Source organism: Xyrauchen texanus, chromosome 1 (assembly GCF_025860055.1).
Source record: "Xyrauchen texanus isolate HMW12.3.18 chromosome 1, RBS_HiC_50CHRs, whole genome shotgun sequence".
Taxonomy (NCBI): Eukaryota; Metazoa; Chordata; class Actinopteri; order Cypriniformes; family Catostomidae; genus Xyrauchen; species Xyrauchen texanus.
The window spans coordinates 41,909,536-41,934,178 of NC_068276.1; the positions used below are offsets into that span (position 1 = coordinate 41,909,536).

The 24,643-nt window shown below is 38.8% G+C and overlaps 1 protein-coding gene across 2 annotated transcripts in view; it reads left to right on the forward strand.

Annotated features, from left to right (window-relative positions):
* The window catches only part of LOC127650632 (protein BEAN1-like), a 75,570-nt gene extending 51,441 nt beyond the window's left edge, over positions 1–24,129 (forward strand). For both annotated transcript variants that reach the window (XM_052136194.1, XM_052136204.1), the window contains one exon: positions 22,786–24,129. In XM_052136194.1, the coding sequence (XP_051992154.1) occupies positions 22,786–23,155 (370 nt within the window). In that variant the 3' untranslated portion in view covers positions 23,156–24,129. The remainder of the gene's footprint in view (positions 1–22,785) is intronic.
* Positions 24,130–24,643: the final 514 nt, after the last annotated feature.

A 24,643-nucleotide genomic window follows, 5' to 3' on the forward strand; every position in this document is an offset into this window, starting at 1 on the left:
TACTTCTCTACTATATAGTATGCCAAAACAGTATGGCAATGGAGTAGTATGTCCGAATCCACAGTATTCATGAAGCAGTAAGGGAGAAATACCAGGGGGACTATATCCGGCGAGATTCTGAAGTACGAATCGACTGGACACTTAACGTTCCCATAATCTCTCAGGAGCTGAGGCGACGTCATGTTCAAAGTGTTGTATTTAAAAGAACGGCAGTGAACCGCGAGTCATTGTTCATTGTGCTTAAACGGTGCTTGTTTAACAAAACCAGAGCAGATAATTTTTGCAGTTGTTGTTCTTACGTCATATATGCAGGTCACGGGTCAATACCCACATCCCCAGATAAAGTATATCCAAAATCTGTTCATACTACTCGCATTCCTTGAAAACTTACTGTTTTGGCTGCAGAGAAGTGCGTCCTTCATCAAATACAGTACTGTGACAGTATGCAGTTTATGATGCAGCTGAAGTTATAGTCAGCTGTTGTACTCATGATTTTGTGAATGTAAATAAAAGGCACAGATGTAATAGCACCTATAGTGTTAATTTCACCAGAAAACTGTAACAAAACATAGAACATGGCAAATAATAGACATTTTGCTAAAATGTATTTATAGTAATGTTCATTCTGTGAGACTCAAAGGACAATCAAAGGTCAATGCATCTACGTATATTTCTTCAGTTAATTCAGGATTTCTTCATCGACTTTAATAATAAAACTTACAGTTAATTTCAAAATAATTTTGTTTAACCATTGACCAACAACACTTACTTAGTTTACTCATTTTAAACACAAACCACTTTCTGTTATAGCATAATTTCCTAAACAGCTACTTTGAAACAACACATTTTGTGAAAAGCGCTATACAAATAAATTTGACTTGACTTGAGACTAGGCTGCAGCAAACAGAAATGTGCAGAGTATATCCTTATCGTATGTGGAAATCCATTTACAAAGCAACAACTATATAATATTGTATACATATTGCATTCATGCTGCAATACACCACTATAAAAATACATTTATTAAAATACATGCTGACTGGGTACATACAAAAAATACATTCAATAAAGACACTCACATTTCATCACAAGTCTAGATCTTCAACAAAAGAAGAGATATAAACCTTATATGATTTTATTGTGATTCCTGAATTTATAACACCCCTCCCTATTGTAGTTTTAACATTACTGAATGTTTTGTGTCTTAATGGGCTCATTTTCCCTGCAACAAAAATTGTTTTTGCTGTTCACAATTATATTGACTCAAAATTGTACTTAATTCTTTCCCATGTAACTTGCAAAATGATTACTTATGTCTGTTGAGTTAGTAAATTTTCTCTTAAACTCTGTTGTCTTGCTCAGCACTGTGTGCTTCCTCAGTTACATAACAGGGTAGGGTTGCACCAGCTGTTGTCATGTTTATTCTGCTGGTTCCTGTTTTTCGTGTCTTTTAGTTTGAAAATCTAGTTTCCCTTGTCATGTGATTTCATGTTCCCTTATCAAAAGCTGCACTTAATGCTGCGCTTGATTCAGCACTTTGGGAACGTCTTTTAAGAGTGACCAGCTGTGAATATGTGTGCAACACATCAATGAAATTGACCAGAATTTATAGCCTCTGTTGGTGACATCATCAGAATGCGGCAGTTCCAGGGCTATAAATAGATGCGCCACAGGTGCATCGTCAGGTCTTTTGTCTTCAGACCACTGTGTGATGTGTTGTGCTTCTCAGCCTTTCAAATTCTATATTTTCCTCTGATAGGAGTTAGATTTGTTGATTCAGTGTGCAGAAAACATTTTCTACTCTTTTCTTCTTTCTTCTATCACTTAACCCGGCTCCTCGCATTAGGTCCCACTCTAGGTGCGTCTTGCCATCACAGATTGCTAACGACAGACACCTCCCTGTCGGGCTGGGGAGCGGTCTTAAGTGGTCGTCCAGCTCAAGGGGAATGGGAGGCCCATCAGCTCGATTGGCACATCAACTGTGTTGAAGATGATGGCTGTATTTCTGGCCCTGAAATACTTCCTCCAGCATTTTACATAAACCATCAAGGAGGCCTACGGTCATGCCAGTTAAACAGACTGGCACAACAGATTCTCCTTTGGGCCCAGGGTAAGCTCCTGTCAATCTGAGCAGTTTATATCCCTGGATGCCTGAATGTGGGAGCGGACTTGTTGTCCAGACAAAAAATACAGATGGGAGAATGGAAACTCCACCCCGAGGTAGTGAAGTAGACCTCTTCACCTCCTAACAGACAGCGCAATGTCCCCTCTACTTCTCTCTGAGTCATCCAGCCCCCCTGGGTCTGGACGCGATGGCACATACATGGCCCAAAATGCGCCTGTATGCATTCCCTCCAGTTTCTCTGCTCCCAGGAGTTCTAGCCAGAGTTTGCCAACAAGGGTCTTGCCTCCTACTGATGGCGCCGCGTTGGCCAAACAGAGTATGGTTCTCGGAGATAATATCTCTCTTCGACGGTCCGCCCTGAGCGATACTGGTAAGGAGGGAGCTTCTGTCTCATGTTTGGCCCCCAAAGGGTACCAACTGAGGTAAACTGGGTTTTCGCCTGAAGTTATTGAGACCATTCTGAGTGCTAGGGCTCCTTCTACTAGAAGAACTTATGCCAATAAATGGGGTGTCTTTGAAAGGTGGTGTACTGCACGTAATGCAGATCCTTTTAACTACCAGATTGCTTCAGTTCTGCACTTTCTGCAGGAAAAATTATCAGCAGGCACATGCCCCTCCACTCTCAGGGTTAATGTGGCTACTCAATCAGCTTGCCACGCCTTGATTGACGAAGTGCCACTAGGGAAACATCCTTTGCTCACTCACTTTGGTCATGGAGCTAGGCGACTGAGGCCTCCTTTTAGGACCAGGATCCCTTCATGGGACTTAGCTATAGTCCTTGATGGTCTGGTTGAGACCCCCTCTGAACCATTAGAGTCGGTGTCTGACAAGCTCCTGACTCTAAAGATGGTTTTCTTATGGCTATTACTTCTTTTAAAAGAATTGGGATTTGCAGGCTCTGTCCTTCTTGCCAACCTGCTTAGACTTTGGCCCAGGAATGCCGAAAGCAATATTGCATCCTCACTACCTGCCTAAGGTTCCTTTTTTGACCGTACATCTGGTCACTCTTGAAGCCTTCTGTCATCCGCCGTTTATAACGCCAGATCAGGAGAAATTTCACAGAATGTGTCCAGTCCGTGCTTTTTAGGCCTACGTCCACCGCACTAGCTAGCGGCGTAAGTCAGGGCAACTATTAATCTGCCATGGGGGCTGTAACAAGGGGGCAGCCTCCACAAACAGACAATATCACATTGGGTGAGGGATGCTATTGCCCTGGCCTATGAGGCGCGTTGTCAAGCTTCGCCAGCAGGCATCAGGGCTCATTTTACAAGAGGGGTCACTTCTTCTAAAGCTTTGGCTGGGGGTGTCCCCCTACAGCATGTTTGTAATGTGGCAGGCTGGTCCTCTCTGCTGACATTCAAAAGATTTTATAGCTTGTATGTTCATGTCACTCCAGGCTCTTAAGTCCTTGAGTCAAGATCACAAGCTCATGTCTGAGACCTCTCACGCTCTTGTGAGCACACACAACACAACCGTAGGGGGTCCAGACATCCACAGTGCAGAAGCTTAGGTATTGTCATTCCCAAAGCGCTGAATCAAGCACACCATTAGGTGCAGATTTTGATCTGTATAGGGAACATCTCTGGTTTCTTTGCTGTAACCCTCGTTCCCTGAAAAAGCGGAACGAGATGCTGCGCTTCATTGCCGCACTGAGGATTTACCAGGACTGCTCTTCAAACAAATATCTGACGATGCACCTGTGGCGCATCTATTTATAGCCCTGGAACTGGTGCATTCTAATGATGTTACCAACAGAGGCTATAAATTCTAGTCAATTTCATTGACGTGTCACACTGGTCACTCCTAAAAGACGTTCCCAAAGCACTGAATCAAGCGCAGCATCTCATTCCGCTTTTTCAGGGAACAAAGGTTACAGCAAAATAACCAGAGATGTTTCCCTCCATGTTTATGTATCTTGTTTTCATTGGTTTATTGTTTCATTATGTTGTTATCAGTTCTAGTTATTTAATTGGTTCATGGTCATTGTCTTATTATCTTGTTTATTATTTCAGTCTTGTGATTGGTTATCTTGTTCATGTGTTCTCCCAAGTCCATGTTGACCGAAACAACAGTGTTACATTAACAATACTCGACAAAGGACAATGGCAAACTTGAGGGTATAAATACATGGACTTGGGAGAGCACATGAACAAGATAACCAATCACAAGACTGCACTAATAAACAAGATAACAAGACAATGACAATGAAATAACTAGAACTGATAACAACATAATGAAACCATAAACCAATGATAACAAGACATATGAACATGGAGGGAAACATGAAATCATATGACAAGGGAAACTAGATTTTCAAAATAAAAGACACGAAAACAGGAACCAACAGAATAAACATGACAGCTGTGCGTAAGGTCTTACGTAAGTTGGGATGTAAATTTCTCACTAAGGGCTTAGTAACTACTAGCTAGTTTGTAACTAAGCAGTGCTTAATTTGGTTGCACCACCTGTTCTTAAGGCAAGCCATAACTAGTAGGTCGTAAACTCTCAGTAATGTAATGTGTAGTCGCATAATATGACGTTTACTTCATATGAATTTTATCCAATAAGCAGCCTTCAAATTTGTACACAGACGTGTTACACACATTTAAAGATGTTTTAGTTTGATCTTGCTCAAACCTTGTTTGCTCATAACTGTCATAACTGTCAGCTATAATACATGATATTCCCATTGAAATACGATATGTAAGAAAACAAGATTTCATTAATGATATATTTAGATTATGTACACAACAGTATTTAATAACTATATCTAAAATGAAAAAGGGACAATAAATAAATAAATACTATTATAACAGGCTGTAAATATAGACATTTATTCATTTTAATATCTATTTCATATATGTTGTATCTTGACACCGGGCGCATTACTCAGGAATGTGCATTTTTAGATCGGTTTCATCCTGAAGTAGTATGTTTTTTTTTACACAATGTTTTCTCCCATAAGTGTAAACTAATGTAAATGCCAACACTATCATACATGTCGAAAGGACTGAAGCTTGTCAACCAAAACATGAGCTCAATGATGTCATTAAGTGAGTGTTTTTTATTCCAACCTTTACTGCTGGTCAGAGGCTTCCGTAAATATTTTGTTTATATGTAGGGTTTACGTTCTAACTATGTTTAATGGAGCATTGCTCAAATATTAAGTAGTGCGTAAATTGTGACTTAGTGCCCATTTACGCCTCAACTAGGCTAAGTTGTAATGTACATATAGCTGGTGCAACCGGCCCCAGATGCCTAGTGTGGTAAGAGTGTGGGTGCTTGTTAGCATGTGTATGTGTTTGTGTGTTAAAAAGCAGAGAGGAAAGGTTTAGATATGGTCATGGTTTTGCTCAACTTATCTGCCCTTCATGGCTTGTTTCACAGAATGCCAATGTTATTTACATTTCTATGACAGTTCCATTAGGCTGGCAGAGCCCTCTGGTGCAGCTCTATGAAGGGGCTTTTGAACAGGGTGAAATTACCTCTTCCTGGGAGCAGAAACTACCTGAAAGAATAGGGCCTCCTCCTATTAAAAATCTAATTATGATGGATATAGAATATTAGTGTTGCCCCCAAGGCCAATTAAGAATTATTGAATGGTGTGCAATTCTGTTTGGGAGGGATATCAGGCCCTCAGTCCAAATACTCAATATAATTAGAAACAATCGCACACCTATATGAGCGGAGGATCAGTTGGTAAGATGATGGAAGATTAATACTCTCTATCACAGTTTGTTCTTCAGTGAAAATGTTGCAACCAATTCACAAATTTTATAGAAATTGAACAGGGGAAAGCATGGCTGGTTGTCACTTTTTAGTCCAGTTTATTTCTCAGAGTAGATTCATTTTTGAAAGTCGATTTTCCTTATAGGCACGCAGCTTAAATTCTTGGCTACAACAAATCTATTGATCTTTTCCACCATTATTGCACAGGATAAAAATATACAGTTCAGTTAAATGCACACTGACATGTGGCCTCCAATAGTGGGGCGTGTTAACAAACAGCAAAATGTTATAGGTGATACACAAAAAGTATTATATAATGTTTTGGCCAACAAATATTTTAATTAATAAATTGTATAAATGTATGACCTTTTAAACACATGTGACAACTTATCTTGCCTTAATCTAAATTTATGAAAAATACCCTTGTCCTAAGTACACAGTTCAACCTTTTGGTTAAAATATACTTTCCTTATATAGTTGACCTTTGAATATATACTAGGTTGGTTTATTGTGATCACTGGTTTACTGAACAGCTATATCAAAATATTTTTATATTGAAATTTAAGTTTAAGAAATTTAATTCTCTATAATTCTCAAAAAATATTCTAATTGTCTTGAACTAAGTGCTTGAAACCAATATACAAAACCACTGCTAGAGAAAACACATATTTGTGTAATTGGATTTTTGACTTAAGACCATATAATGTAGTTACTGAGATGTAGCCCTTGAGACAGCTGTGGCAATTAGCCCTGGCCTCTCTTATATTTTGTTCAAAAAGATTGTTTAGCTTTTTACATTTTCTGCTGCCTATTTCCACTCTGAGACTGCAAGCCCAATGTTATGTGTGTACCCTTTAGTGCTATAGGGTTCAAGTGTCTTGTATGGTGCCTTTGAATTTAGAGTGTTTTGAGAAAGCTAGATGTTCTACAGATGCTAAGCCAGTGAAGCTGAACGGAGCTCTCTATCACTGCCTGCCTCTCTGCTGGCCTTCATTTATCTGTGCCAGAAATGAGTGGGAGTAAAATCACTCTTCAGATCAGAGGAGACCAGCCTCCAGTCACATCATAACGTGCATTTATCACTACGGCATATTACAGCCCACCCTCTCAGCCACCATTACTAATGCAGGGCACTCTGTCCATGGAGCTAAAGGGATAGTTCAACCAAAAAAAACTAAAAATCATAATTTACTCATATCCCGGTTCTTTCTTTCTTCTGTGGAACACACTAGGAGATATTAGGTGGAATGTTAGCCTTTTCACTTTCAATCAGTGGTGGGCCGTGCATTTACAGTGTAGGCCTTCAGTGTGATTCGTACAATTAAGAAAACACAGTTTCACAATGAATAAGACACCCTATACCTTTGTGCATCGTACATTATGTCGCAGCTAACTAGTAAAACCAATTGACATTTTAAAAACACATCCACACACGAAAACCAGAACTTCAAACAACACTTAATGCTCAAGCAAGCCTAAATTTAACTGCAGCATGATGGTTTTGTGAAATGAACATCTCCTGAACAGACATTCAAAAATCATAATTTTTCATATGAATCTACCAAGGAGGTCTATAAAACCAGGAAAAATCGATCTAAAAATATTTGCGATTTAAATATTGCTTGCAACAATTTTTGTTTTGTCAGGGTACACGGTTATGCTGCGCTCCATTCAAGTTGGATGTGGGATATTCCTACTTGATATCTCCGACCATAAATGCATTCCATTCCCCGATAATCGGAAGATGCCGTTTAAGAAAACAAAACTGCAATGCTCCCATAAGCTTAGCAGGGGTTTGGCTCTCATTAGAGATGTCTCCTAGCAACCCAACTGATGAACAATGCTGCAGCGCTAGCATTTGTGCTTTAGGTGTACGATAATCAAAAGAGATTATAATGTTTTATACACCGGTTTCTGCAGGCGTTTGTTAAACAAGCTTTAATATCATGTAATGTGGAAATGAACTCATTTATCAATATTACATAATAAAGTGAATGTTTATCACTTACTTTTTATATCTCCCAGAGTGTCAACAGGTTTGTGTGATATCGTGCCCCTGCATCTCGGCAAAATCAGAGCTGAACATTTCTGCAAGAGCCTACAAGTTGTAATTCTGACTTCAAAATGCATTGCATTGCACTTTTCCTAGTAGGAAGTTGTAAAATCGGACTTTCCAAATTCAATGGAATGCAGCACTACTTTTCAAAACTTGATCTGACACTGAATGCTCAAGCAGCCCAATTTACACTTAGAAAACTCCTGATGTTGCTATAACAATGCAAAAAGCCCTTACCAATTAGCTTGAAGTGAAAATCAGTCCTCCTTTTCCTGTTTAATAAATCAATCGCACAATCATGCAGAACATCTCGTATTTTTAAATCCATAAGGATCTCTTTCTCAATTGCAATACCAGCAGTGATGACTCCTCAGCAAGATGTCACGCTCTTCACTTTCAAATTATGTACATCACTTAAAGTGTAATTGCGTCACTCAAGGCCTGCTAGAAGGCCTCGACCGAGACATATACGAAAGATCACACCCACCAAGAACAAATAAATAAATCTGATTGGCTAATGAATCTGACAATCTTACTTTAGTTGCCCTTTCATTTGCACTGTTCAGGGATTCTGTGGAAATTCTGAAGGCCTGACGAGGTGGAGCTCAGACTCACATGCTGCTTTGGCTTCGGGCATGCGATTTGTGAAACAGTTGTCACACTTTGCTTGTAAGCATCAAGGAATAAATTCTGGCTGGATAAACTTTTAGTTTTTCTCTGTTTGTAGATTAATTAAGAGTGGAAAGAGATTAAAAATACATAGGCAAAAAGGTGACTGAGTGTGAAAGGATGAAAAATATTTATTTATTTGGCCAGCAGAGAAGGCTTTGCTGGCCCTGGGAATTCGCAACTGCTTTCAATGTATCTTTCTTCATACAATGAAAGTGAATGGTGGCTGAGGCTAACAATGTGCCCTACGTCTCCTTTTGTGTTCCAGATAAGAAAGAAATCATATGGGTTTGGAACAACACGAGGGAGGAAAAAATTTAGACAGAATTTTCATTTTGGAGTAAACTATACCTAAAGCAACGTGGCTATGAAAAATGTGAAGACAGTGCACAGAGGAACAGAAACTTGTGCATCACCATATGACCATTATGCTGTGGAGGAACACCAGTTTATCCTACACATGCACATGTACATATGTGGACTCAAACATGGAGTATTCACAGCTATCCGGTTCTCACTTTGATGTCTTCAGAATTTTGGAATGAGGACCCATTAGCACAGTGGGTGTTAAGTGCATGCCCATTGCCACAGAATGGCATAAAGTGTGTGTATGGCTGTTCTTGTGTCTCTGTTGTGCTGGGAGGGAGGGACTATTGCATGTAACTCATGCCAGGGCTGCCATGGCCACAGATGGCACCTGGGAACTCAGTGCTCAGGGCATGTATATGAGCTGATTACCTGTGGAGTCTGTGAAGTGCTACTTCTTCAGGGAGGGGAGAGCTAGGCAGATCCCAGAAACGCACACACAGCAATTGGTTCATGTTTGTATGTGCAAAATATGAACCAAAAATATTTGTAACCTGTTGATATAAAATCTTTGATTATTATGTAAAAATTAATATGTAATATTTAGATGATATTCTTAGCTAATAATTGCTTTTGCCACACAAACACACACATACACAGTAATAGTTAGGCTAATGTACTATCATCTTCTGCCTAGCCATAACTGTTCACAATGTCTTTTCTGTGAGGCATTAAAGATTATAGCCACTGCACTCTTTATAGTGCAACAGTGACAGCTTATCCTTTCAGCTGTTTTGGTTCTGAAGTATTTATCCTATTCATTTTCTACATAGGAATTCCAAAACAAATGTCCATAAAGAGTTCTAAGCCATTAACCAAACCAAATAGCTCCAACATTAATCAGAGCATTACAAGCTTTGTAGTTTCAATTAAAATGAGCAGATTGAGACATTGATTACCAAACAGAAAACACCTGAAATCAATACAGACAATAGACAGGAACAAGATGAACAGGAAACACTGGACTTACAAAATATTTTAAAATTAACAACATATTAAAACCCACCAAACTCATTACAATGATATGAAATTATAGTATATCCTACAATAAAAAAATAAAAAGATTAATTAAAAAAGATAATATATATATATATATATATATATATACAGTTACATGTAGTTTAAGAATACTTAACAGGAAGAACAATTTAATCATTTGCAGTGCTTCATGAGAGTGCTTCATGCTATGCTCTCTTGGCATGGTTCCCATTTCCATGTTATCTGCAACTTCTTGGAAATTATTTATTTTTATCTTTTTTATGAAGTTGAAATCACACTAACTTGTGGTGTCTACATAAGCATATACAGTATAATTGCTTAACAACCTTGGAATTCATGGTAGGTCTATGTTGAAATGTTTACAAGTTAACTTGTAAACCAAAAACCTCAACGGAGAAAATGAATGGGTCTTTTACTTCTGGAACCCAACTGCTATGCTTTGTTGTAATTGCACTGTAAATTAAGTTATAAATGAGGTGAGAAATTACAAAGATTGTTTACTATATTCCAGTGCTCTGCAGGGGTTTTGTGGTATTCTCCGGGGAAATGGGAACCGTCTGCTTTTGCAGAAGGTGCAAAACAACTGATGCTCAGAATTGTTCCTGGAATGAACAATAGTGTGATTAAAAATTGTCAAAGAAAGTGCAGGCTGTGAGAGAAACTCAGCCTTGGCTGGTCTGTGATATTTGCATAGTCTGGTTAATGAATTGTTGACAGTTTAGGCAGCTCCTAAGTTTGTGTGTAGTGAGAGGCTTCTTACCTGGGGAAGCAGGGTGGTGCAAAACAGTTCTCGCCCTGTTCTGAAGGGATGTAACAGCTTTTCATAACACTCACACCTAGGCATATAGATAACCTTGAGATACCTAACTGCAAGTACATCCTATCATTCAGAAAACATTTTGCTTTGATTCTACAAGTGAAGCATCAATATTTTAAATATATTATCTTGATCTTTATATTTTAGCCTCTCACACATGCACACACACTTGCATAATGAGGACTTGAGGACTCACTCCATGTTCTCGATCAGAGTTATTATTTATGTATGAGGTATAGGGGAACAAACTATTGGGGGTAACCAGGGTAACAACAGATGTCTTTTTATTTATATTGATTACAGATGGCACAGCAGGTGTTGTGAACTTTTAGAAGAGCAGAAGCAGTTGGATACGAACCACCACCTCCGGGATGGTCTCGATATGGTGGTCTATAAGGTTTGTGCGACCAGGAAGGGGTGAAAACACGTCCGTGAATTCCGCTTGCAACCAGGCAATGTCTGTAAGCTGCGACAGTGAGAGGTGGTCTCCACATGGGACCAGGGTGAATTAATTTGGGAGATACCTCTGTTCCAAGCTCCGTCCTCTCCGGAACTACCATCGCCATGGCCACTGGCACCGTCTCCCTCCATTGTTTGAGGAGGTTGAGGTGGTAGATTTGACGTGTCCCTCCCCTATCCATTCGCCTAACCTCATAATCGAGATCTACAGCTTGTCGAAACTTTACCATGATTACTGTCATGACATGGAGAAACAGAATGCCTGTTTTTGTCTGAACAACATGAACACACGGGAAGTTGACATGTTGTTACCTGAATCTGTTATTGCATCAATCTCTGAAGATGATTGTCTTCTCAGGTGCAAAAATCGCCAATAATTCCATAAAATTAAATCAGTCCTATTGCAAGAGTTATAAAGTGCTCCAAGTGACTAAGGGCATAGGTCGTTCCATTTCATCCCACTGCACTGGCTCTGCCAGTAGTGGGAACTCGTGCAACATATGCAGTGATGTATATCCAAATCCATGAGTTTTAGCCAGGGTAAAGGGTAAAAATGTGTAGTGGAACGCAGCCCTGGGTTCGCATTCCGCATTGAAACCAGGGCTCCTGTTACATAAGCATGATTCGGAGGTTGCATTTTTTTCCCTCTAACATTACATTTTTACTCCACTGGGGGTTAGGTTTTGGTTTTGGGGTACATTTTTCAATACAAATCCTCTTTACTGATTTACAGCCTGAACAGATAAAAACAACTCTGGATGGATCTCACATGTGCCCATACACCCAATGACACTTACCACTTTGGCCAATGGGGGCAGTGTTATGAATTTAGGTAAGCACAGATGAATTTCAGCAAAAATCAACCTACCATTCCTGATTTCACTGTAAGAGGAGTCTGGTCTGAACAAAATTGTTTGGGGTTTTACTTTGGTAGCCTAGCCTTTTTACTTGATATCATCATCACCTCTTCCAGTCGAGCAGGTGGTGTGTTAATTAGCACTCATAACCTCACTGAAGCCTGACGGACAGTGAGAAGGAGTGGATCTCTGCCTGGGAGAGTTCTCAGTGCAGCTGCTGCTGCTGCTGCTGCTGCTTATAGACTTATATGACTCTGTTTATTTTATAATACAGTTTTTTTATTCGCTTTGGTACTATTTTCACAAGTAAGGTGTACATTTTCAAAACTCTTAGTACAAAAATCCAAACTGATCACACTTGTAACACAGCTAGTCATTCTTTCAAAACATGATCCCATGCTTTCATTAGTTATACATTTTTCAGTCCACATAATCATTGTTTCAAAAGCAAGATTATTGTAATATGTAATGAGAACATTTGGTTTAATCACAGAAACACAACAGTATGATCTTCTTTCAATTAGTACTTTTAACAGTCAGTTCATCCAAAAGCAAAGAATGCAAGATACATGTTTCAAATCGGCCTTAGAAGTGCTGAAATGAATATGCTACAGTACTATAAAAGACAGATTACACAGTTTTCACATTAGGCAATACACTTACATTACCCAACATTTACATAATCTATAATTTCCAAAATATCCATCATATGTGTAATCAAGTGAAGGATCAATGAAGTAGTTTTTATTTTTCAGATATAATTTTAACATAGGTATACTTTCTATAATGAAATGTAACTAAATGAGAACAAAACATAACATTTAATGCACACATTACATTAATTTGGATCAAGCCTGTCTTGAGCATTTGGCCATAGATTCTCGTCCACATCACAATGAATGTTATCATTGTTCATGCACCTTGGGAAAAACCTTTTGGCGTGACGAATCCATGCTTGACATTGGTCTACACTGATGTCATCACATGCATCATCCATGGCCTGAAGGAGGGTGGCACGCTCAAGGGGTTGGCGATCATAGACCTTCCACCTCCATGCTGAAAAAAATTCCTCAATAGGGTTGAGGAAAGGAGAGTATGGAGGCAGGTAGAGGGTCATGAATCGGGGATGGGCCTGAAACCATGCTTGCACTACCTCTGCGTGGTGGAACCTCACATTGTCCCACACAATTACATAGGTGACCCCTTCACCTTGACAGGTTGGCTCAATTTCATTGAGAAACTCAATAAGATGTGCAGCATTATAGGAACCAAGTAATGGCCTACGTCCTACAACACCATCTTCAGAGATAGCAGCGCACATGGAGATGTTTCCTCCACGTTGTCCAGGCACTTGGACAGTGGCCCGTTGGCCGATGATGTTCCATCCACGGCGACGAGTTTTGGCCAGGTTAAAGCCCGTTTCATCAACAAAAATGTACTTGTGATGGTTCACATCAGCGTCAAGCACCATAACCCTCTAAAAAATATATTTTGGTTAGTTCTTTTTACAGTGTTGTTCCAATATACATATGACGTAAGTGATGCATCAAATAGTAACAGTAATACAATATATAGTGCTGTACCTGAACATACTCAGCCCTTAGTTGTTTCACCCGGTCATTGTTTCTCTCAAAAGGCACCAGGTAAATTTGTTTCATTGATACCTGGTGCCTCTTTAAAAGGCGGCCTACTGTTGGTAGGCTGATGGATGCCACATTGGCAAAGGTGTCATTCTTCTCCTCAATTGCCTGCTTTATTTCTGACAGCCGTATATCATTCCTGGCCCTCACCATTTCCACAAATGCCCATGACTATGGGGTTTTCTGTCAATTCTAAGCATAAAAGAGTATACTGTCAAGAAATCATACTGTACCAATACTGTAACATGTCTGATGAATTTACATGCATTACAATTTACTGTAAATTTAATATAGTATACATCCTCCACACTTAACCGGTTTTCTTGGTGAAAAGTTTGGATGATAGAATTGACAGTTGATCTTTTTAGATTTGGATCAACTAATCTGGCAGCCTCTGCCATAGTAAGGCCTCGGTTCACCACATGATCAATGATGATGGCCCGGACTTCATTAGAGACAACAGTTCTGCCTCCCTCTCTCTGATGACCAACCCTTTGACGGGCCCCATGCCCACCTCTCTGACCTCTGACCTAGCCCATGCCCACCTCTCTGACCTCTCTGACGGATCCCTTGTCCACAAGCTCTTCCTATTCCTTGCTGTCTATCCTGCTCCATGTTGAAAGAAAATGCCAGTGTTTACACCCCCACATTTACAGTATGTATATAGTGGCCAATTGTGGTTACCACTATGTGAAATCAATTAGCAATAACGAGTATTCATCATGTGTGGTTACACGTAATTTACATAAATGTTCATACAAACATACATTTTATTTCTGTAGTTCTCAAAATCCATATACTGTATATTGCTGAAATGAAAATCTATAGGTTTACCAAATGATTAATTGATTAACCATTAGGATCAGTTGGATTAAATAATAGACAAATGTATTAAACTGAACAAAAAGAGATGCAAATCAAAAGTTTGATAGTAAGAGCTATATGAAAGGCAGTTACTGTGAATGAAACAATAATGTAGATGAAACACTTATTTTGTGTTGTGAAAAGGATACTTTGTGATTTTGTGAATTGTACTAACACAATTGAAAACATGATGAAATATTTGAAAAAAAGTGCACTTTTGATGATCTGTTGTGATATTAGCACTAAGAGTTTTGAAAATGTACACCTTACTTGTGAAAATAGTACCAAAGCGAATAAAAAAAACTGTAATAAACTATAATGACAAGTGTACCTAGTCATACCATAAGGATGATTTCACTAACAGTCTAGGTAACCTGAGAATCAATTACTATAGAGGAGTTTTTGATCTATTTGCCCTATTTAGAAATAAAACCCATTTTCTTGTTTGTAGGCTATTGCATTCTGTACGCAATTTCTGCACCTACTGAGTAATATAATAGCTTGATTTAGCCAAATGTAGCCATCCTCTACCCTTTCTAGCATTTTTTAAATATATATTTTTAATATAGAATTTTAAATTTGTTTGTATTTAGACATAATCACATTTTGTATAATAGGCTTGCAAAAGTTTCAAGCCTCATAGAGAAAATAACACGGCTCATTTGTTGTGTTTGCTTTATCAGGGGCACCCGCAGAACTTGATTTCATAGTACGCACAATAAACTGAATAAATGGTTGTGGGTGTGCGCCACCAACAACAAAGCTAAATCAAGACTGAGATTCATCAAAGCAATAATTATCCAAAACCATACATACACACTGGTGATGTCAACAACTCAAGTGCTGTTTGCAGTATTTTACATGGAATTAAACAAAAAAATGTTTGGTCATTGCACCCCTAATTCTCAAAATATAGCCTCCCTTTATGAAAATAAATTATAGTCCTACCTATTTGAAGCTCATTCTGCAACTTCCTGTGACATCAAACTTTTTCAAAACAGCCTCCACATCTACCAGAACATTGTGATGGATGTTCATCAGGGCAAGTCCACTCAGTCTTATGTCAGCCATTGTATTCCTGAGATAAGTCTTCAGGTGACGTAAACAGCTGAATGAGCACTCTGTGGTTGCGGTGAATACAGGCAAGTTTAAGAGAATCTTGATGATGGTGGTTATGTTTGGGTAGAAGTCTGCTGTGGTTCTCAAAACAAGACAGATGTCACTAGACACAGGGTTATGCTTGATGTGCTCTCTCCATAGTTCAACCTCCACATCAGCAGTGTCAGCGTTGGGCAATAAAGCACCATACTCATCCTTTAAGTCTGTCAACTGCAAAATTCTGTCAGGAAGCAGGTACTGGGCTTTAAGAAGGGGCAGAGAAAGGCAAACTCGGCCTCTCACATATGTGGTCATGTGGTCGATAAATGGCAGAAATATGTATTTCCTCCTGTTCTCTTCTGGGCCTGTAGTGGGTGTCTTGGAGCATTGAGTTTGTTTTTGGGAGATGTGAGGCATTGATGGAGTGACCTCTACACTCACAGCCAGAGAATAGGCTTTCTCCCACATTTTACTCTAGGTAGAATCATCCCTTTTACCCTCAAGCACCATCGTGACATCCTCAGACAGCAGCATGGGGTTGACACTTTAGTCGAAAAGCTGTTTTCCACAGAAGTCCCTGGTTGGTGCAGACCACCCTCGGCTAGGTTTAAATCTAGCTCCTATTGCTTTTAGTTTAATGGTGTCAGGTGCCGTTTTAAGGTCATCTACTCCTATTCTCCCTACAATGTCATCACCAACAGATACTGGTAGGCCTACCCATGCAGTCACTGAAGGCCTTCCTGGCTCAGTGAGACTCTGGTTCACAAGCAGGTCATTGGATGTCACTGCTAGGCTAGTGCCCCTCTACTCTCTTGTGATAGTTTCATCAGCAATGCCGCTTGCCCTGATTTCCCTGTTCTACTTTCATGTTCTTCTGATTTTTTCTTTTGAACGCCTGTAAAATTGTTGTCTGTTTCTGTTATATTTTACATTATTTTAGAAGCAAGGCTATTCCTGCTAAATTTAGTGTAACGTTGACCAAACAAAATATAACATATGGCATTGGCTACCAATTTGTTGTGGCCTGCAGGAAAACACATTACTGTAATGTCCATACCGTAACAACCTAAAAGTCATAGCGTGGGGTGTGTGGGTGAGGGTGTGTGCTCCGAAATGTGGACACCAGACACACGTGTGTTCAGGAGCCTGTCCAACCAATAGATGAGCACATATTTGAACATAAATAAACAAACACCCTTTGATTCTTTGGCATTCCAGGCAACTTCTGAACATTCCTTGACTCCGTAGGAACAAAAGAACATTGGAAAATATATTATGAAAATGTGTTTTGGGAAATGTAACATTCACTCACTCACTCATTCACACACACACACACACACACACACACATGTTGTGTTTCCATGTTTTATGGGGACTTTCCATAGACATAATGGTTTCTATACTGTACAAACTTTATATTCTATCCCTAAGCCTAACCCTACCCTAAACCTAACCCTCACAGAAAACTTTCTGCATTTTACATTTTCAAAAACATAATTTAGTATGATTTATAAGCTGTTTTCCTCATGGGGACGACAAAATGTCCCCACAAGGTCAAACATTTCGGTTTTACTATCCTTATGGGGACATTTGGTCCCCACAAAGTGATAAATACACGCTCACACACACACACACACACACACACACACACACACACACACTACAAATCAAGCTAACAAAAACATCTACAGTAATGCAATATTTAGTGAAAATATATTCATAATGAGAGATTTATATACATTTTAATGGGCTGGACATTTTTGACCAGGAACACCACAAGTGTGATGTAACAGGGTTTAGGATGGGCAAGGAGGAGGCGGGAACCACCTGAACAGTCAAAATAATGCTTAATGAAAACTTAAAAAGACATAAACATAAACACACAAGGCAGCTGCGTGTGGCTCTCTCTCTGTCTCTCGAACTGATGCATCCGGCTCGGCTTTATCCCTCTCCTCGGCTGATTAGCCCGATTAGCCCACTCTCCTTCTTGTCACATGTGACTTTTTACCTTTTTTTTTTAACAAAATAAAAGTACAAAACAAAATTCTGGTTAAACATAAAGTAGTGTGATAAACAGGACAGAAAATGTTATAGTACTTAATATAGTATGAATAGCTATAAAAAAAAATTTAAATACGCTCTTTTTTGCAAAAATGTTGTTGGATTCGATCAGGCAATTTAGGCCTATTGTAAAAACATTTCAAAAATAGGTACAAACCCTGTTAAGGTTAAGACCTTAAGGTTAAGACCTTAAGGGTTGTTGACCCGTATCCAGGTGAAATGTCCACATAGTGGCACCAAAAGCAAGTTGTATTTTTAGTTGTAACCCTAAACCTAACATTTAATTACATGTGAATGATTACTTCCTGGTTTCCAAAGGACCAAAACCTGTGTCTCAGAGTGTATGTGATTACTTCCTTGTTTCCATGGGACCAGAACCCATGAGATTGTTCATGCAACACTCCTGTGTACACATGGTCACAGGGAAAGGTATACACATTTGAATTGATGCTAAAATGTCTGATGGGGGATGGGGTTTGTCAGTAATTCGGCTAAATGGGGTACATTTTTTGGTACATGAACGTTCTGAATCAATATTAAATTTTTAAGTGCATAATCAGGAGTATAATAATGACTTACGTAGATGATGTGTCCACGACAAAGCCTCTTCTCTGTCCATCCCTCACATGTAAGCTGGGGGTGATGGCCTAAACCAATTCTAGCATCCCACTTCCACTTTTACTGACAGTCTGATATGGTTGTACTTTGCCCCAGATCCAATCACCCTGCTGCTATTCTCTTTTACTCTTTTTAACACTCTAGCCTTTGCATGCACCTCGGTCAGAGGAAGATGGCTACTTTCCTTCTATAAGTGCCCATGACCCTGGTAAATGTAGCTCACCATTTACACACGCGCTCACAGGCAAGTAGGCTGTTTTCACTCTCGGCCTCTCCTTTTCTTTTGGATGGACGCATCAGACTTGGAATCTGATGTGCTTCACTTGAGCTTTGTTTGCAATGAAGCAGTGTATTGCACAGAGAAAGTGAAACTGGTAATTTGGTGAGGTGGGAATGCAGCAAAAAGAGAATAGAATGCCAGTAATACTTACCAGGAGGGTCTTGCATTCAGCCTTCATAAGAGCATAAGACAAATATATATGAGAAAGGAAATACACGTTTCAGAAACTGTTACTGCTGTCATACGTAAATCAGACACTTGTAATCAAATGTTTCTTAAACGTTATAGTATTTCTGTACGTAATTTAAATTGACTGCAGATATACTTCTGTGTAATCCATCTTCTCTTAATGGGCTCTTTAGCAGCTACTTTAAAAGGATCTGCAGCCTTTAATATTTTCTGCCCTAGTGGCTAGAATAACTTACAGTAATCATAATACATCATGTGTGCATACTATGTATCGGTAGTTCTTTTAAGATCCCATGAAATGGCTTGACAAGCATTTTTACCTATGCTGACATTTCCTAGTGAAACAGATAGCCTTTAGTTTGTCACAGCCATTTCATGGGATCCATGAACCATGATCTGCTGCTTGCTATTGCAAGTCAGAAGCAGTTGGTGTAGAGTGGTGTACGTGTTTAATAGGGTAATTAATAATTGATGATAAAAATCGTTATAGTTCGGGGGACTCATGTGGCGCCATGCGAGGTTCGGAAAGCTGGGGCTCCTCGGCGAGCTCTGCGCACTTTGCTAGTTTTAGTATTCGATACACCCTGATTCTTAACTGTTCTAGGAAGACAATTGGAGAGGGAATTAGCTGCAAACTCGCTAACGACCAAAGGCAGATTTGGAATGCGTCTTGGAAAGGTTGGAAGACTTGGAGAATCGTAACCGGTGAAACAATGTCCAAATTGTTGGAATTCCTGAGGACAAAGAAGGCTGAGATATGGTGAAATTCCTAGATGGGCTCTTCCCGAGTCTGTTCAAAATAACAGGTCATAAGCTGGAAATCAAGTGAGCTCACAGAGTTCCAGCTTGGATATCCATGGAGGGAGACAGGCCCCGATCAATTCTGGCCAAATTTCTGAGATCGAAAAGATCTTGTGTTCCAGGAGGCAAGGAGTAAAGGAAGTCTGTCTTGGAAGAACCACAGAGTTTTCTTGTTCCCAGACTTTGTGAATTCTACAAGAGGAAACGTGATCGATTCAAGGAATGCAAGAAATTCTAACATCAACGGAAGGTCGCTTTTGCACTGATGTTCCCGGCCAAATTGAGAATAGATCATTGAGAATAGATCATTGAGAATAGATACTCGGGATGGCCACAAAATATTTACATGCCCACATCAGGTGATGCCCTTCATAGTCAATGGAGTGAGTAAGTCATTATGTTGCAGCCGAGTGGGCCTGACTCACTGAACATTCACTTGACTGTTCGAGAAACTGAGAGCCTTTTTTTGTTTCTTTTTGTGCTGGTTCCTCCTAGCAGCTAGAGTTTGTTTTGTTGAATAACACTCCTTCGGGAGAGTTTGTGGATGAATCTGCATGTTCTTTGTGTTTATGCCTCCTATTTGCTGGAGTTTGTTTTGTGGAATATTTCTTGCAAGATATTGGAGTGATTAGGTCATGTGTTGCACTCATGTAACAGCCAAATGGGTCTGCTCACTGATCATTCGTTTGACTGCCCGAGGAAACTGAATGGCTTTTATTTTTTATGTGCTGGTTCTGCTAACGCCTTGATCTTGTTTTGTGGAGGAACACACCGTCGGGACTGTTATGTGGATGAATCTACACATTCTTTGTCTATTGGCTGGAGTTTGTTTCATAGATTATTTTCTGTTGTGAAATTCTGTCTCACAAAATTTGTATAGTACCGGACTTAATTGATCTGATGGAAAAGTTGTTGCAGGGGCTCTCGTAGGCGTACATGGACTGTTTGAATTTAGAGGGATGCGCTGTGTGGGTTAATGCACTTTTCCTGGGGGAAGTGTGGGTTTGATTTAGCTAATGTTGGAATGTGGTCATTATAAGTATTTTGACACATAATCTATTTTTTCTAATATGTCAAAATGTAAAATGTTAATATGAGCAGATTGTCTCTCTTCACTTGGAATATTCAGGGGGAAAAGTTGTGATTTCATGTGGTTTGATTTAGCATTTTCTGTTGTGACTATTTGATTTGCTGCATGGAATCAATAAAATGTTTTTTAATAAAAAAAGAAATTAATCTTTACAGTTCATGTTATTTCAACCTAATTAAAAAAAAATATAAATAAATATTTAATAGTGGAATTCCTTGTGCAGATCTACCTATCACGGCAAAAGATCTCAGTATCGATGGCACCCACTCCAATGATTCACTATGAATTAAGCATATTTAATACTATATACTCTACAGCACTGTGCAAAAGTTATAGGCACTTGTGAAAAGATTTTGCATTTTGATCATTTATCACTTAATGTTATACAAAGTCCAGTAAACTTATAAATGTTAGTGTGACCACCTTTGCCTTTTAAACAGCACCAATTCTCCTAGGTACACCTGGACACAGATTTATTGGTTGTTGGTAGATTGGATGTTCCATGCTTCCTGGAGTTTCGCCACAGTTCTTCTATCTATTTAGGCTGTCTCAGTTGCTTCTGTCTCTTTATGTAATCTCAGACTGACACAATGTTCAGTGGGGGGCTTTGTGGGGGCCATGACATCTGTTGCAGGGCTCCCTGTTCTTCTATTCAAATAATTTCTATATGCAAAATAATGTTTGGGAGTCTAACATTTATATTTCCTTCTACCATACTAAAGCTGATGATATAAATAACCATCTTAAGACAAATGTGAAACATTTTATGTGTCTAAGACTTTTGCACAGTACTGTACACTCAAAGTTTTGTGGGATTAATTTAACCCAATCTGTGTTTAACCCAGCACTGGGTTGCCAATTGCATTAGTTTTAACCCAGCCAATTTTAGAGTGTTTATATACAGTATATACACTCACCAAGCACTTTATTAGGAACACCTGTACACCTACATATTTGTGCAAGTATCCAATAATCCAATCTTGTGGCAGCAGTGCACTGTACGGGAGCTTCAGCTTCAGTTAATGTTCACATCAACCATCAGAATGGAGAAAAAATTGATCTCAGTGATTTTGAACGTGGCATGATTATTTATGCCAGACATGCTGGTTTGAGTATTTCTGTAACTGCTAATCTCCTGGGTCTCTAGAGTTTACTTAGAATGTTGCCAAAAAATAAATAAAGCCAGTGAGCAGCAATTCTGTGAACAGAAATGCCTTGTTGATGAGAGAGGTCAACAGAGAATGGTCAGACTGGTTGGAGCTGACAGAAAGCCTACATTAACTTAAGGTAAATCATGTATATGGTAATATACTTATGTATTTATTATAATCAAGAACTTTACATCAATAGTTTTATATTTTCCATAATTTTGTATCTGATTCAGTCATTTGTAATACATTGTTGGATTGTAGTTTATTCCCTCATTAAAGACATTAAGTAAACAGTCTTGTACCTTTGTCTTTTTGTCAAATACTTATTTTGCTTCAGTTCAAAGTTTCTAATGGTGTCATTCACCTCAGATAGTTGATTTGGTTCATGGCTTAGAACTCTTTCATTAAATTCTTTATGAAATCTCTATGGGGAAAAAATAAGTTGGAAAAATATTTCCACAACAAAGACGGCTGAAAAAGTGGATGGACACTGTTGAGCTCTATGAGGAGGATGTACATTGTCATTCTAGAGAGCATTTCATTGAAAAACTTTTAGACACACCGGTGAGTGCAAGATGAGTCGTCCATTTTGGTCCATTTTCCCGGAAGCAAAAGACTACATTTTCAATACATACTGTATCTGCAAAAATTTTCAACTTTAAGAGTAAAATAGCATACAGATGTATTTTATGGGTCTTTAAACGGGTCCAAGGGAAGGTTATTTAACACACATCAGGATTCTCATATATGATTGCTTAAAATAGACTTAACTGATAAGGAAATATATTGTATCATAATCCAGCAACATTCTCAAAAATTAAAAGCTATGTTGGAAATATTATTCAAATCACTGGATGGCTTTTATATACCTATTGTCATATTGTTCATTGTATTCATACGTGGTCTTTTCTTTCAGTTATAATGAATGCGTGGGACCAGGGACACAGTTATATGTTCCTACTGATGATCCACCAGCCTACTCGCTCACAGACCCGTGCCGGGAGCAGGCTGCCCCACACAACTACAGAGAGATGGAGGCTCTGCCTGCTGGTGCTTCCTGGGTGTCAGCAAGTTGCTCTTCCAGATACTCAACCAGGCTGCAGGATTTGAGGCACCAGCCAGTCGCCTCCATCTCTTTGTCAGCCTTACCTTTAGAAGAGGCACCCCCATATGAGGCAGTAGTGAGTGAACAAAACCAGCCCCTCCCTCTGATGCCCCTGGATCTTCTCAAACACACTGCTGAGGACAGCAGTCTCCAGGACATTGTTACCCACAGGATCTGGTAATACATGCCACTCCAACACAAATGTGCATCACCTGTACCAAACCAGCTTTGAGATGGACTTCTTTGTTTGACAAGGGTCACCCCAGACAATGTAGACACAATGGAAAAGACCCAGAGCTCAGAGCTGAAACAGACACCCGCAGAACCCCACAATCTCCTCTGATATCAACCAACACAGCTATGAGACACTGCATGTCCTGTTTTAGCTAACACAAAGGGAGCCACCCTTACGAACGCGCGCGCGCGCGTGTGTGTGTGTGTGTGTGTGTGTGTGTGTGTCTTCATTTTACGTTGTCTTTTGCCTATGGTGTGATTAGATGCCAGTTTCTTCATTTACAAATAGACTTATAGATGATTTAACCATTTCTTTTGCACCAGAGCTAAATTCAACAATTTAAATTTTGCCAAGCAAGGCATCTTAGACTTAATCAATAAAGTTACATAGGTTCATAATAGTGATTTTTTTTTTTTTCATTTACATTTTAGGTGTAAAATGAGACCTTTCTCTTCTTCATCATGAGTAAGAGAAAGTGCATGCACATAGGTGTATGTTCATGTGTTTCTACATGACTTTCTATTTATTGCAACATATTTCATTTGAATTGTTAACCTTTTTTTGTTTGTTTGTTTTGTACTTTTTGTACATTTTTTAAATAATATTTAGTAAATTTCATAGATATCATAGAAGAGAAGTGACCTTTAAAGCAATGTAAATGACACCAGAAGATGAAATGCTTTTTAATCCATACTTTCATTAAACCTCATTGCATTTCTTTACACCTTTACAACTAGATCACTGTGATTTCTTGGTAACACTTTACAATAAGGTTGTATTCATTAACTTTACATTAGTTAACAACATTAGTTATTAAGAACTAACATTGAACAATATTTTACAGCATTTATTCATCTTGGTTAATGTTAATTACAACGTGCTAATCCATTTTTTTTATTAAAAGTTGTACACGTTAATGCATAACCTAATATGAACTAAATTCTATTTTCATAAATTAGTATTAACCAAGTTTAAAAAAAATTTTTTTATATTGTTCATTTTTAGTTTGTGATTCCTAATGCATTTACATCTGTTAACAAATAGAATCTTATTGGAAAGTGTTACCTCTTTCTTTATATTTCCTTTTATTGCAGACACTACTGTTTTCTGAAAGTTTCCTGGCAATGCTTATTTTCAATACATTTTAAGAACCTATTATGAGAAAACAGTAGATGTGAGTGATAAGTGTGATATCCATGCATACAACAAAACTAAAATAGTTGGAAAGAACTTTATCAGACACATTGCCAAAGGGTGTTAAAAGGTTAATTTTACATTATTCTCCTAAACCAGCACTGTGTGTACATTATAAACACACATTATAACATAAAAACTAAGACTAGTTATTAGCTCAGTTGCAAATTTGTTGAGGCAGTGATGTCAATATAAAATGAAACAATAGATAGTTCTTGCTGGACATGCTCTGAACATGTT